Here is a 14,144-nt window from a genome sequence, read left to right as displayed (position 1 = left end):
CACTTGACTATCTCTCCCGTGTGTCTTTAGGAACGCCTTAGTCTTTATAAGTTTAGTCCCTCAGCTTATCCTTTGTGTTTAAAAGGATGGGAACCCTAAAAGGATTGGGTCACTTGCTGCACCTCGGCACAATTTACTTTACTTGCATTTATTTTCTTGTTGCTTATACTAGAAAACCCATAAAAAGTTACCCTTCCGTACTTGCAGTTATTCCTTGCTCAAGATCACTTGTCAATACATTCTGCTCCTTGTTGGGTTCGACACTCTTACTTATCGAAAAGGCTACGATAGTTCTCCTACACTTGTGGGTCATCAACTGCCACATGGCGCGCTGTGTCTGGGCCCTGGAGGATGAGGATCTTACCGAGACTGTTATCTCGAACCGGACTGACGATACGAAGCTTTGGATGCTATGGCTGGTGGACATGCTTCCCTCGCTGGCCCTTGCTAGGGTCCTTGTCACCTTGTGATGATGTGGGCCATTTGGTGAGCACTTCGGAAAGCAACCCACGACGAATTGTTTCAGAGCCCGTTAAGCACACACATGTTTATCAACAAGTTCATGGTTGATCTGGAGATGATTCCCCCACCGATGAATCGTGCAAAGGAGCGTCGGCTGCATTCCAGGAACGTGCATGCAAAAAACTGATATTCCCCATGTGCAGCTGCTGCCAAAGTGGTGTCCGTCGGTGGAGCATGCAGCAAAGATAAACGTTGATGGGGGCTTCTCCAAGATTGGCGACCGAGGGGCGTCAGCTGCGGTGTGTAGGAACAAGAAGGGGGGGCTATCTCGGTGCCTCGGCGGTCATCTTCAAAGGGCTCCAGGATCCGACAGTTCTTGAGGCACGGGCGTGTCTCGAGGTACTTGGGCTCGCAAAGGACCTCAACACACAATCCCATGTGCATTGCCTCTGATTGCTTGGAAGTTGTTTCTAACATCGAGAAGGAGGTCCCCTGCCGTTTTGTTGCCATTCTCCATGATATCAAGCACCTGAGTAGTTTCTTTCAAGATGTAAAATCCATTCATAAGAATAAAAAGTCTAATGGTGAGGCTCATGCACTCGCTAAAGCTGCTGCAACCCTTTGTCTAGGCGTCATTTGTGGCTCACTAGTTTGTCCGATATCATTTGTATCCACATGTCTCTAAATCTATAATAAAGGATATGGTTTTCGCTTAAAAAAAATACTCTCACTCGTACTGCGCACGAGAGCGATAAAACACATGAAAAGGTGCGTACGCACCAGCAAATATTTGGAGGATACGTACTTTACGTACTAGTACGTGCGTACGGGTGGATGTTTTACTGGCCCAGTCAATTGCATGCATGCATCACAGGCTCACAGCGGTGGACGCACGCACGGCACGGCGCGGACGGACGGATGCTTCTTGCGCGCGTACGTATATGTACGGCGGCCGGTCCATCGCACGCCCACGCGTTAGTTAATTTCGGCGTGCAGGCCACCATATACGTACGTACAGGATCGTGTCGTGTTCCCGCAAGCAGACATGTGTGCAGTATAAATGTACGTAGAAAACGGAGCTGTCGTGTTCGCGTCCGTCGTGCGTGCGGACGAAATCATTTCCGGCGTGCCGAATTAAACACCCCCGTCGTCGCATGCATGCCGTCCGGAGCTTATCCGAATGGTCGGTAGTTAAGGAGCGAACGTAGATTATAAGGATGGTCGTGCGGAGTAACATATAGTAGTATCATGCATATGATACTATTGTATGATACTATCTTCATAGTGTATAGTATCATAAAGTAGTATCATAGATGACCTTATTTATTGACATACATGACATATATTAGCATAGCATTTAACATGTTACGGTATCTATCTATGTTACTCTTACCCTCTCTCTCTTCTTTAATTGTCTGTCACATCAGCATGTTTACTATTCCCGAGTACATGATACTACCTTAGTTACTTCTACTATGGCCAGCCTAATCTGCATCTCGAAAATGATGAATTGTGTGTTGGATTTGTCATTCGTGCATGACAGAATATTCTCCTTCGACGTTTTAGTTGTGCGTGATGTCATATCTTGATTAAACAATCAAACCTAACATTTTTTTAATACAATGTTAATATTTTGTATACATATTTAATATTTTCAAATACTTAAATGGTATTATTAATACTAAAATTATATAAAGTTGAGTCACTTATTTTGGGACGGATGAAGTACAATGTTAATATATATTTTTAATATATGGACAACATTGTTTATATACATATTACACATTTACAAATTCTTGATTAAATATATATTCAAATAGTACATATTTAGTATATTTGTAATACATGGTCAACATTATACTTATGCACATTTTATATTTTTAAAATGATTGAGTAACATTTTGAAATATTTGTTTAACATGATTCCAAATATTTGATTAACATTTTTTAATACATGGTCAACTTTCGTCATATATATTGTATATTTTCTGTATACATATTTCTAATACATGAGAAATATTTTCTCTATACGCATTGAACAGTTGCAAATAGTTGGTCCACATTTTATCAAATTTATATAAATTTATTCTAAACGGTTGGTGTTTCTACTTTCTTTGTTTTTACTGGTTTCAATACACATCAGAAACATTTTTTATAAAGACATTTAACATTTTTAAGTACATAATTAAGATTTTTCACAAAATTAATTATTTAGTTTTGTCCTTATACAATGTACATTTTTGGTAGATATAGAATATATTTTTTAATATACTTTTAAATTTATCCAAATGTAGATTTAACATTTAAGAATACAAGGTCAACATTTTCCTATAGATTTATATTGTTTTTAGAAATGCTTGAACGAAAATATCAAATAAGATTAAAAAAATCATGGCAGACATTTTTCTGTACAAGTTTAACATTTTTTAACTTTTTGGTTGAATTTTTGTAATACATGGTTAAAAATTATACACATTAAACATTTTTTAAATGCTTTATTAAAAATATATTCAAGCACTTGTTTAATACTCCCTCCGTCTGAAAATACTTCTCATAGGAATGGATGTATCTAGATGTATTTTAGTTTTAGATAAATTTATTTTTAATCATTTTTGCGATAAGTATTTTCGGACGGAGGGAGTATATTTTTAATACGTGGTCAGCATTTTCTTTATGCACGTTTAACATTTTTCAGATGCTTGATTAACAATTCTCAAATACTTATTTAACATGTTTTCAAATGCTTGATTAACATTTTTTTAATACCTGATCAACTTTTTTCACACATATTGTGTATTTTTTATATACATTTTTCATATAAATATGAAATATTTTCAATATACACATTTAAAAGTTTTCAAACGGTTGGATAACATTTTTTCAAATGTTATATGTAATGTTTTTATATTTTTTATTTAGAATATTGAAGGTATATAAAAAAGAGGTAAAGACACCGGTAGTCATAGAACTTGCACGCGACGATCAGTTTGGTGCACAATCTTGCAAAATACGTGTTTTTGACCATCAAACTTGCACGAGCGTGCAAATATGATTATATTTCGTATATATGTGTGTATCCGTGGCATGTGTAGCATGCCATCATGGATAGGGCCCGTTGTCAGCCGCCGTTGCATGGTAGATTCACAAAAAAGTCTTCTAATTTTTTATTTCCGTATTAAGATCCTAAAATGAAAAGGGAAACAAGAGATGAGGGTGGTGTTTCGAAACCATGACGTGGCGTTAGTATGCTCGGGTGCACAATCATCGGACCAACGATGATTGATATTGAGGATGCACGAATAGACTTTATATCGTATGGACATATACCGAAAAATTAAAGAAAAAACCTAACAAGAAAACATAGAGACTCGCGGCTCGAACATGTGACCTCACGGAGTGTACAAAAATGTGACATTTTCAAAATAAAAATAGAGTATACAAAAATGTTTGCATAGTTTAAGAAATTTTTTGTACCATCGAAGAAAACTTAAATCTATATGGAAATGATAATCATGTATTTGATAAAGGTATACGTCAAAAACATTTTTATACACATTCAACATTTTCCGAATACAATGTTCACTTTAAATACGGAGTATATATTTTGATGTCTATTTTTTCAAACACATTATCAGTTTCAGTTATACATATATAAAAAAATTATACACGCCTAATAGATTTGAAACATGTGATTAGCATTTTCTTAAATACAAGTTTTTTAAGCTTTGTCAATTACATGTTAAATTTATTTTGGATGGCATAAAATATTTTATGAACTATACAAACATTTTTGAAAATTGTATAAACATTTTGAAAATGTCATATATTTTTTAAGTACGTCAAAATTTTCAAAATGCAACTTATTTTTTAACTAAACAAATACTCCCTCCATCCCAAAATAAGTGACTCAAAAATGATCAACTTTGTACTAAAGTTAGTACAAAGTTGATCATTTTTGAGTCATTTATTTTGGAATGGAGGGAGTATATTTTTACAATGCGTAAATAACATTTCAAATACAACGCACCTTAATGCTTGAACATTTTTTAAATCTCACAAACATCAAAATTTAAATTGTTTTCTAACATAGAACAAGAAGAAACAACAACATAAAAAATGTGCATTCATTCCGAACATGATATGGTGTGGTAGTGTGGTGGACTCTTAGTAAAGAGTGATCACGACTCCACGAGGTAACATGTTTGAGCTGTGAGTCTTCTTCTTTTTTTGTTAGATTTTTTTCAATTTTTCGGTACATGTTCATACTATGCAGAGACTATTCGTACATGCTAAACATCAATCATCATCAGTCTGATGGTTGTGCACCCGAGCATGCTAGAGACAGGTCATGGGTTTGAAACACCAACCTCATCCCTTGTTTTCCATTTTATTTTATGGTCTCAATGCGTAAATAAAAAAAATCGATGGCTTTTCTGCAAACCTATGATGCGACAACGGCTGACAGCGGGCCTTGGCCGTGCTGGCATGCCACACAGGCCCCTGATAAGCCCGTGTACGTGAAGTGTGACCGTATTTGCACGCTCGTGCAAATTTGATGACAAAAAACATCTATTTTACAAGTTTGTGCACCAAACTGACCGTCTCGTGCAAGTTCTATGATTAACGATGTATTAATCTATACTATTAAAAGTACGAGAGGGCAGATCTGATCTTCAGATCTTGATCCTCTAAACACTCAATCAATGACATGAATACTACGTTAACGAAACTAATCAGTTTTCGTTAGCGCTAATCACACACCCCGGACGTCGTCTCGCGGTTAATCCCGGCCTCTCGCGTTCTCCCCCTGCTCGCCCCACTCGCCGCGTCTCCCCCCGCTTGCCCCGCTCGCCGCGCCTCCTCGCCCCGCTCGCCCCGTTTGCCCTGCTCGCCGCGCTTGCCGCGCCTCCTCCCCCGCTCGCCGCGCCGCGCATCCCCCGCTCGCCGCGTACTTTGCGTTCATCGGCTGGTCCGTCCACTGCGGCAGCGCCAGCATGGGCACGCCGGCCACCAGCGCCTCCGACGTCGAGTTCCAGCCGCAGTGCGTCAGGAAGCACCCCACGGCCGGGTGCGCCAGCACCTCCAGCTACGGGCACCACGGCACCAGCATCCCGGCGCTCGCCGCGACGGCGTCGCCGTAGCCGGCGGGCAGCTTGTGCGACTCCGACTCGCGCACGGCCCAGAGGAACGGGCGGCCGGCGTCCAGGAGGCCGTGCGCCACCTCGCGCATCTCCGCGGGGTCCAGGTTGGAGAGGCTCCCGAAGGAGGCGAACACCACGGAGCGCGCCGGGTGGGCCGACAGCCAGGACACGCACGGCGCGGCCGTGAGCTCGAAGTCGAAGAGGTGGAAGCCGTACTTGGTGTCCGACGGCATGCGGTCGTCGCCGACGTAGGACGCCGGCACCGTCGTCCCGATCGTCTTGGCGCGCCACGCCGACGCCATGTACGCCGCCTCCTGCACCCCCAATCAGTTGCACGTTACTGTCAGTACTCCTCTTCCTCTCCTCCTCGGCAGAAAATTATTCGAGCATCCATCCATGTGAACTCTATTTTCGTACTGTATTAAAATAGGACGAATGTGCACTACTTCTATTGGAAAAGAATGTTTGAGTGGAACAGTGCAAGATTTGTTTTTGTCGATCGAAACTTGTGTTGCATTAGCTTAGCTAGCTAGAGACTAGAGATAGAGATTGATGGGATGGAGTTGAGAGCTCACCTCGGGCTCGAGCTCGTAGAAAGAGTTGACGAGCACGTCGTCGGCCAGCTCCAACCCCTTGAACTGGCTCATCACCATCTCGAAGTAGCCCGGGTAGGGACCTGGAGGAACCACGGCAAGCCCTCAGGCTCGAGCGCCGGCAGCCCGGGTAGGCCGGTCACCGTGGCGCCGGCCTCCGCCGGCACGCCGACCCGCTCGCACCACACGTGGCCGTACACCACGTTGACGGCGCACGGCTGGGTGAAGAAGGCGACGCCACGCCGCGCGCCCACGGCAGGAACGCGTTGTAGACCACGGGGCGCCCCTCCGCGGCCTCGGCGCGAAGCAGCTCCGCTCCGGCAGCGTCTCCGACCCGACGGCCTCCAGGAGCCCCAGGTAGGTCGTGACGTCGTTGCACTGGCCGAACCCGCCCGCGTCGCAGCCGTCGGAGACGGCGTCGGGCTTGCAGGTGGCGAGGATGTAGCGGGAGACGGCGAGCGTGGGGCGCAGGACGTGGTGCGCGAGGCGCTTGGCCAACTGCAGCATCGGGTGGACGTGGCCCTGGCTCAGACAAGGCAGTAAAAATATCTACCATAGATAACAGTCGTTCAAAATCGAATAAATAAGAAGATCGATAATTTCTTTAGCAACACTATATACCTTGATCAATCTGAGTCACTTCAATCTGTATATCAATCCAAGAGCGGCCAATCGTAAGTAACTGCCCCAACAATCTTTACTTCAGTGTCCAGACCAAGTGGCTTCATTAAGACCATCTTATCCACAGAAGCAGTAACTAACAAAAGGGGTCTTGTTGTGCTATCGTCATCTGAACAGTACTGTTGCGTGTCACATAAGATTTGTCAAGAATATTCCTGCTGGATGTTAAAAACACCATAAATTAACCGATATCGGTTATCTGTTGTACATAAGTATCATTGTTATAGTATATATGTTGAACTGACAGCCTCATCATAGTTATCTGTCATCCATAAATAATCAAGGTATCAGTGTATAGTACTATATGTTTCCCTGCTGAGGCAGCCCCTTTGTTGTTCCTCCGCAAGCTTTACTTTCCCAAATAAGTTGTATCAGACATATTTGTTTTCGTTGTTATTCAATGGAGGTGGGGCTGGAGCTTTTTCCCTCTATAAATTGTATAGTAGTATATGTTGAACTAACAGCCTGGAAGGAATGCTACTTATGCCGTTGTTCAAAAGGAAAGGAAAGCGATCTTTCAAGAAAAGAAGGAAAGGAAAGCTACTAAAGGCCTTACTTATTTAACAGTATGTACCATTGAGCTACCTAAAGGGTGTGTAGCCTCTGCTGCTTCCATTACCAAACTGATGCAACCTGATTCAGCATGGTTAAATAATCAAGGTATCAGTGTATAGTACCTGATCTTTTTTAGAGAGAAGAAACATGAGTGTAGGACAGGAAACATGTTACAGACCCGCCCAGTGAGATATTGTAGTTTATAAATATAAGGAGGCTGCAATAAAATGCTGGGCCATAAATATTAGCAAGTAAAGGAGCCATCATAATAGGGAAAATCAGTTATTATTATACATAACTTCTGTAAGTTGTCTCAGTTTTTGCTAATTTAAGTATCACGCTGGAACCGTATCTTCTATATAACTATGCTGATTTAATTATGATCACGAAACCGTGTCTTCTTTTAATTTAATTTAATCTTTGAACTTTCTTTCTGTCTAGGGAACTGCAGAAAGCTACCAGCAATTTCACAAAACTGTTGGGCCAAGGAGCCTTTGGTCCTGTATACAAAGTTGACATGTCATCTGATGAGATACTGGCTGTTAAAGTACTTGCTAACAATTCAAAGCAAGGTGAAAAGGAGTTCCAAAATGAGGTAAGCTAATGTTTATAGATGACTAGAAATGGGCATGCCTGGTAATTTGATGGATAACTAATTTCAGGTCTTACTTCTTGGGCGATTGCACCACAGGAATCTGGTGAACTTGGTTGGCTACTGTGCTGAAAAAGGGCAACACATTCTGTTATATGCATACATGCCTAATGGGAGCCTTGCATCGCACTTATATGGTTTTTATTATCTCCATCTGGAAATGCATATTTGTAATAACACTCCTTACAGTAATTACTTGGGCACATTCGTGCTTTGTTGCTACCATAACTTTGTTTAAACTTGAAAATGCTACAAAAAGGTTTGGAAGAACACGGTGATATGAAATTCATGAAGTAAAAAAACTTACGCTCCCTCCAATCCTAATTAAATATCACTGGTTTAGTACAACTTTGTACTAAAGTTGTACTAAACCAGCGACAATTGATATGGATCGGAGGGAGTAGTATTTACAGTCTCGCAATGCATCAATATTTAATGCTTTCTCCCTTTTAACTTGATAGTTCTTGATCACTTGGTAAAATAACCACCACCCTTTTTAGCTGATTTTATCAGATAAAGAAGGCCAGTGATTTCCATGTGAATGAAGTCAATAGACAATATTCAAATTTTGTAGTTATGCTTAATGGAGTGATTTGTCTTGTCAATCTATCTTTTATAAGAGTGTACATCTACAGCCAGAGTATCACATGTTACATTTAGATACTGTTTTTTTTCTAATGACATTCTGTGTATTCAGGTGAAAACAGTGCACCACTGAGGTGGGAATTGAGGGTAAATATAGCTCTAGATGTTGCTAGGGGGTTGGAATATCTACATGATGGGGTAAGCTGTTGTAACTCATGATTTGAAGCATGATCCATGATACAATATGAAGAGATTACTTCATCTGGCTTAACTTTAGTGCAGGTTGTTCCTCCAGTAGTTCATCGGGACATCAAATCATCAAACATTTTACTGGATCAGTCCATGCATGCTAGGGTATGCTGTACATCTCTGCAATTTGTCATAGTATCCATGACATGTTAAACACTTGTATTCACCACCTCTGCAGCGATTAGCTATTACATTCCGATTATTTGTTTCTCAATTTGCACCTCTGTATTCTTAACTCATACTGCCGACATTTGGTTTGTACTTTATCATGCATACAACCATACACTGGAAGCAGCATGGTGACTTTGTTTATTACGTTATGTGTTGTCATCGTTTGTTCTGTATCTCAGATAGGGCGTTAATTTAAAGTTAAATACCAACTTCTTAATGTCTAGAAGCATAACCAATGTAGTAGCATACTTACTGAATATGCCCAAGAAAATTCATAGAACATTCTTTGCTTGATCAGCCTCTTTCTCAAACAACCTAAACTTATAAAGGGATATGAGCCTTGCTAGAGTTTCAGAAATTGGGATTTTATTTCCCTCTCAAGCTAATTTTTTTACCGGGATAGAAGGTGGAATTGTTCAATCGATAAGATGCCTATCAATCAGATTGGTGAGCCGCCATATTCTGGTAATGAAAATGCTATGCAGTCAAATGTTTATTCATTCACTAAGGATGCATGCTAGAAGAAGAAGCATTAGAAAATTATATTGACTAACCGGCTCTCACATTTTTAGGTAGTTCTAAGTGTAATTCCATTGTTTTAAAGTAGAACCCTATGTTTCATGGTAGGTGATGTTACTAACTGAACACATGCTTTTACCATTAATCGGATCTAAGTTTGTTGCGTATTGCAAACCTCGATGGAATAGTGGCTTGGTCATGACCTTTAATTGTTTCAGATTGCAGAAAAAAGTTAAGTTAACACATATTGCAATTGCCATTGTTTTAACTTTGAAGTTATTAATTCTCCAATCATTTGTTGTATACATATACTTTATCTTTCAGAGTCACTATTGCCTCAGAGATACGGAAGGTGTAGGAGGCCATGGAGGTTGGAGCTCCAACCACGCCAAGTAATTTATTTGACTTCATAGGTATGCCATTCCAAAGATCCATTAGTGAATTACATAACTTGTTATTTACCATGGTTGTTACCTTTTTTTGTTGGGGAGAGGAAGAATGATGGTCATTAGAACCGTACCCATGTTGTCAGGTCTAACGTGTGTCATCAGCTATCTAAAGATGTATACTGTTTTCTTCCATGTAGATCTGTTGTAAACAAATTGAAAAATGTCCCTTTGTGCCATTCCTGATGTAACCTCTTGCATTTTCTGAATTAAGTGTTGAAATTTGGAGGTGGGCCTTAGGCCCATTAAAGAATTTCAGAAAATCTACAAGGGCCCATGTAGGTGGTGGCATGGCAAGGTGGTGGGAGTTTTGTCCCACCCCGCTAGTGGAGGAGAGTTTGGACCCCTTTATAAGGGTCTCTCTTCCACATGCTATTGGAGAGTGAGAAGAGAAGGTGCCCTCGCGCACTCCTCCTCCGCCGCCCGCCGCGCCGCGGGAATGAGCCGAGCCGAGCTCATACCTACGCGCTTATTTTTGCCGGTCAGGAACGGAGAATACGTAACGGACAAGGAAACGATCCGAGACGTCGGATCGTGATCGTTACCGACTCGGACTCTCCACCCAGCCGCCTTTATAAGCACGCGATCGCCTACCCTAGCCGTCACGAAATCAGATCACATCTGCCTCACGCGTTCGTTCCTTGAACTGCTGCTGCCGCCGGCGACTCCGTCCCGTTTACCGCGTACACGGTCGACGGGAGAGCAGGCCTCCGAAACCTCGCCTCTCCGGTTCCTGTACGGGAGAGGGGCGATTAGGTTTTTGGGGAGCGATCACGCGACTGCTCGCCTCCGTCCGTCTGCTTCGTCTACGTCTGCGTCGCCCTCGTCATCGCCATGTCTTCACCAAGCGAAGCTGATCGTCTCCGCGAGGAAGCCGAGAAGAAGACGGCAGAGGATACTGCCTCTGCCGCCGTTGCTGCTGCTACGGCCAACTGGCCGATTGGAGGGTATGACTCGTTTATCCTCTTGCTCGTATTTATTCTAGCAGTACTACTTGTTTGCATAGATGTATCCACTATATGCGTAGTATGTGCTAGGTTAGCTCAAGATCAGTATGTCATTAGTCTAGTCAATGCCATGCTAGTTATTATTTTGTGGATTAATCTACTCGGAAAATTGTCTATTTACTCATCATTAAGCAAGTTATTGTCATCATCTATAGGTTGGCGTTCAAAATGTGTGAAGAAATAAAACATGAAGAATGGGTATGAAATGGTTCAATTCTATTTAGAGCTTGCATTAGATGTCTTACAAAAAGCTACAAGTAGTTACAGTAAAAAACGTGGCAAAGGTTAGTTTAAAGCCTTGCACCTTCCTTGTTCTTGTGGTATGTATTACTTCTCAAATATTCCAAAAATTGCTACCCAAGAATTAACTATCATAATTGTTCATTTTTCTTAACCAGTGTCTCCAAATGTGAGAATCGCCTTCGAGTTCTTATAAAAGCCATTTATTGATGTGCATTGAAGTTTGGAGTCTGTGAAAATGTTTTAACATGGGACATATTTGGGTAGCCCTTTAGCCCATATCATCGTTAAAGTCTTGACTTAGAAAAATCTTGTTGTTCTTTTATACTGATGTGAGTATGTTGTCCAGTCTTTTATGTTGAATTGTAACACTCTTATTCTAAATTAACCCCACACCTACGCGTTTAATATGTTCCTCTTATCTTATGAGTAAGGCCTTTTGGAGATCGTCCTCTATGGAGCCCTTTATTTAAAAAAAAATCAATCTTTGTGGTTTAAAGAAATCTGAAAAAGGATGAATTGTATATGTGTGTAAAAATTCAGGATGAAATACCTCGAGATACGATCTATGCACACAGAACAAATTCATGGACTTTCGGGATGAATAGTATCATGTGTTAAAAAGCTATAAATTTGTGTTTTTTACATAGCCCGAATTTCAGCGTATTTCCTCCTGAAACTTTACACACATGTGTGTTATACCTTCATGTATATCTGTATTTTTTTTGAAATAAAAAAATGATATTTTTTTTCAAACGACCTCCATTGTGGCCGAGCTCCGAACGGCATTTTTGTTATCTTATTTTCTATTTAGGGTGATATAGAGCATTTGCACACACAACTTCGTACTATTAAAACTATTGCTTTGCACTATGCAGAGAGAGTATTAAATCAAGCTCTACATCATCCAGCAACCCGTCTTCATGCTGCTCTTCTATCACGATCGGTTCATCTCTGCTTCTCTATTCTCTGACCTGCCATGAGTTCCATGTTTTTCATATTTCTCGATCACATTTCTAGCTAGGCTTAGCATATTCTTTTATATGGATATACTATGTTCGGTGGTGCATGAGGTTTCATACATACATGCTGCTAAGAGTGTAGATGTAAGTTTTATATGTTATGTTATTTCTAAGTGTGTAATGTTAATAATGTACAAATATCAATGTGTTATATGTTGAGATATTGCTTGTGTATTTGCTCAAAGGAAGATGATTACTTCAACCAAGAATGAGCTAATGCATGTGTCATACAATATGGTTCTAATATCCATTATTTTCATTCTATATTAACCGGTTTGCCAACCTGATGACTGAAAAAATTCATTCGATTACACGTGCGTTGCACGCGCACTGTTACTAGTCTCTATAAAAAACAAAGAGAGCTTTAAAATATGATAAAGAAAATGAGGCTGTGGCCTCCCGTGCTCCTAGTTTGTCCCATCTCGCGCTTTCTTTGATGCCTACGTCTCGCATCCTATTTGCCGCCCATTGTCCATAAGTAGTGGTGCCTTCGCCATCAATGCGATGGGCCAATCCATTTTCATCCCACTAATTTATTTTTCCTTTCTTTCTACTCAGTTATTTCGTAGTTTTTTGTAAAAGCGAAACAACCTATTGTTTTTGAGGAGCCATAAATTTTAAATCATATCCAATATAGAAGAAAATATTTTAGAAAAAATTTCAGAAAGTGTAACAAAAAAGTTCAGTACATATTAAAAAAGGTCACTGTGTAGTAAAAAAACTGGACAATGAATACGAAAAATATATGTTCGATATATAGAACAGAAATGTTCATCATATATTCAAAAAAGTTTGATGCATAAAATAAAATGTTCAACATATATTAAAAAAAGCGATGCATACCACCAAAATGGTCATCGTATATACTAAAAAGGGATAGTTTGTATTATAAAAAAATCACCGTGTATAAAAATCTTTCAATTCATATGAAAATGATATTCGATGTATCCAACAAGAATGTCCATCTAAATCCATCAGATATTTCAGTGTGTATATGTAAAATGTCCACCTTATACTAAAAAAGTTAATTGTACATTTCAAAAATAGTCACCTTATATTTGGAAAAATTATTGTATATTGCAAATGGTTCATAGGAATAAAGAATTCAAATATGAAAAAAAAAAGAAACATAAGAAATACGTGAAAAGGAGAAAAAACGAAAATACCAGCGAAGGAAGGACACTTGGGCCAGCCCTTTCGGGCCTGCCCTTCTCGCAATGCTCGACTATTTGCCGCCGGCGGCAAATAGAATCTGCGAAGCGAGACAAAGGGTTTTCCCTTTTGTAACTCCAGTTAGAGTGACCCAGGTCAGTACAAGGGTTATTTTGGATCGTGAAGATTCACACAAGAAAAGAAGAGGTCGGGGCTGGCATGAGCAGCAATAAAAAGATAAGTAAATCCAGTCCAAACACACACACCAACACAGAATAGAAATGAGTTCTTCTTGAACAACAAATCCAACAGCCCTTCCAGTAGGGGCCATAAGAACGAACGCTAGTTCAAGCCAACAAAACCGAAACCACAATCCTTCCATTCCACTTCCTCCATTGGTGATCGCCTTCTGTGCTTCCGACCTCCTCCCGCCGCTTCCGCCGAACCGATTATTTCCTCTCCCCACCTCGTAGGTAAAATACTATCTTCCTCCTCCCTCCGCAGCCTCCTCCTCCCCCGTGGCGTGTTGCTGAATCTGCCATGGTATTGCTCCGCAATTGTTACCGCGAGGTTCTCGGATCATGTTTCCGGTAAAAATAGTAGATGTATACAACAATAATGTACATTCAAATACATAAAAAGTACGATGTGTATATGTAAAAATATTCA

General features: G+C 40.6%; 1 protein-coding gene and 1 pseudogene across 1 annotated transcript; one reads left to right on the top strand and one right to left on the bottom strand.

The window, feature by feature from the left end:
- Positions 1 to 5,242: 5,242 nt before the first annotated feature.
- On the bottom strand, positions 5,243 to 7,696 carry LOC123395988 (annotated as a pseudogene).
- A 177-nt stretch (positions 7,697 to 7,873) lies between these two features.
- Positions 7,874 to 12,343, top strand: LOC123405506 (calcium/calmodulin-regulated receptor-like kinase 1). Its single transcript, XM_045099169.1, has 6 exons — positions 7,874 to 8,027; positions 8,095 to 8,221; positions 8,782 to 8,867; positions 8,952 to 9,023; positions 9,933 to 10,021; positions 12,180 to 12,343. The coding sequence occupies exons 1-5, from the start codon at positions 7,950 to 7,952 to the stop codon at positions 10,002 to 10,004; spliced, it is 435 nt and encodes a 144-aa protein (XP_044955104.1). The 5' UTR covers positions 7,874 to 7,949; the 3' UTR covers positions 10,005 to 10,021; positions 12,180 to 12,343.
- Positions 12,344 to 14,144: the final 1,801 nt, after the last annotated feature.

This window comes from Hordeum vulgare, chromosome 1H, assembly GCF_904849725.1.
Source record: "Hordeum vulgare subsp. vulgare chromosome 1H, MorexV3_pseudomolecules_assembly, whole genome shotgun sequence".
Taxonomy (NCBI): domain Eukaryota; kingdom Viridiplantae; phylum Streptophyta; class Magnoliopsida; order Poales; family Poaceae; genus Hordeum; species Hordeum vulgare.
This window is presented reverse-complemented; position numbering and strand designations above follow the sequence as displayed.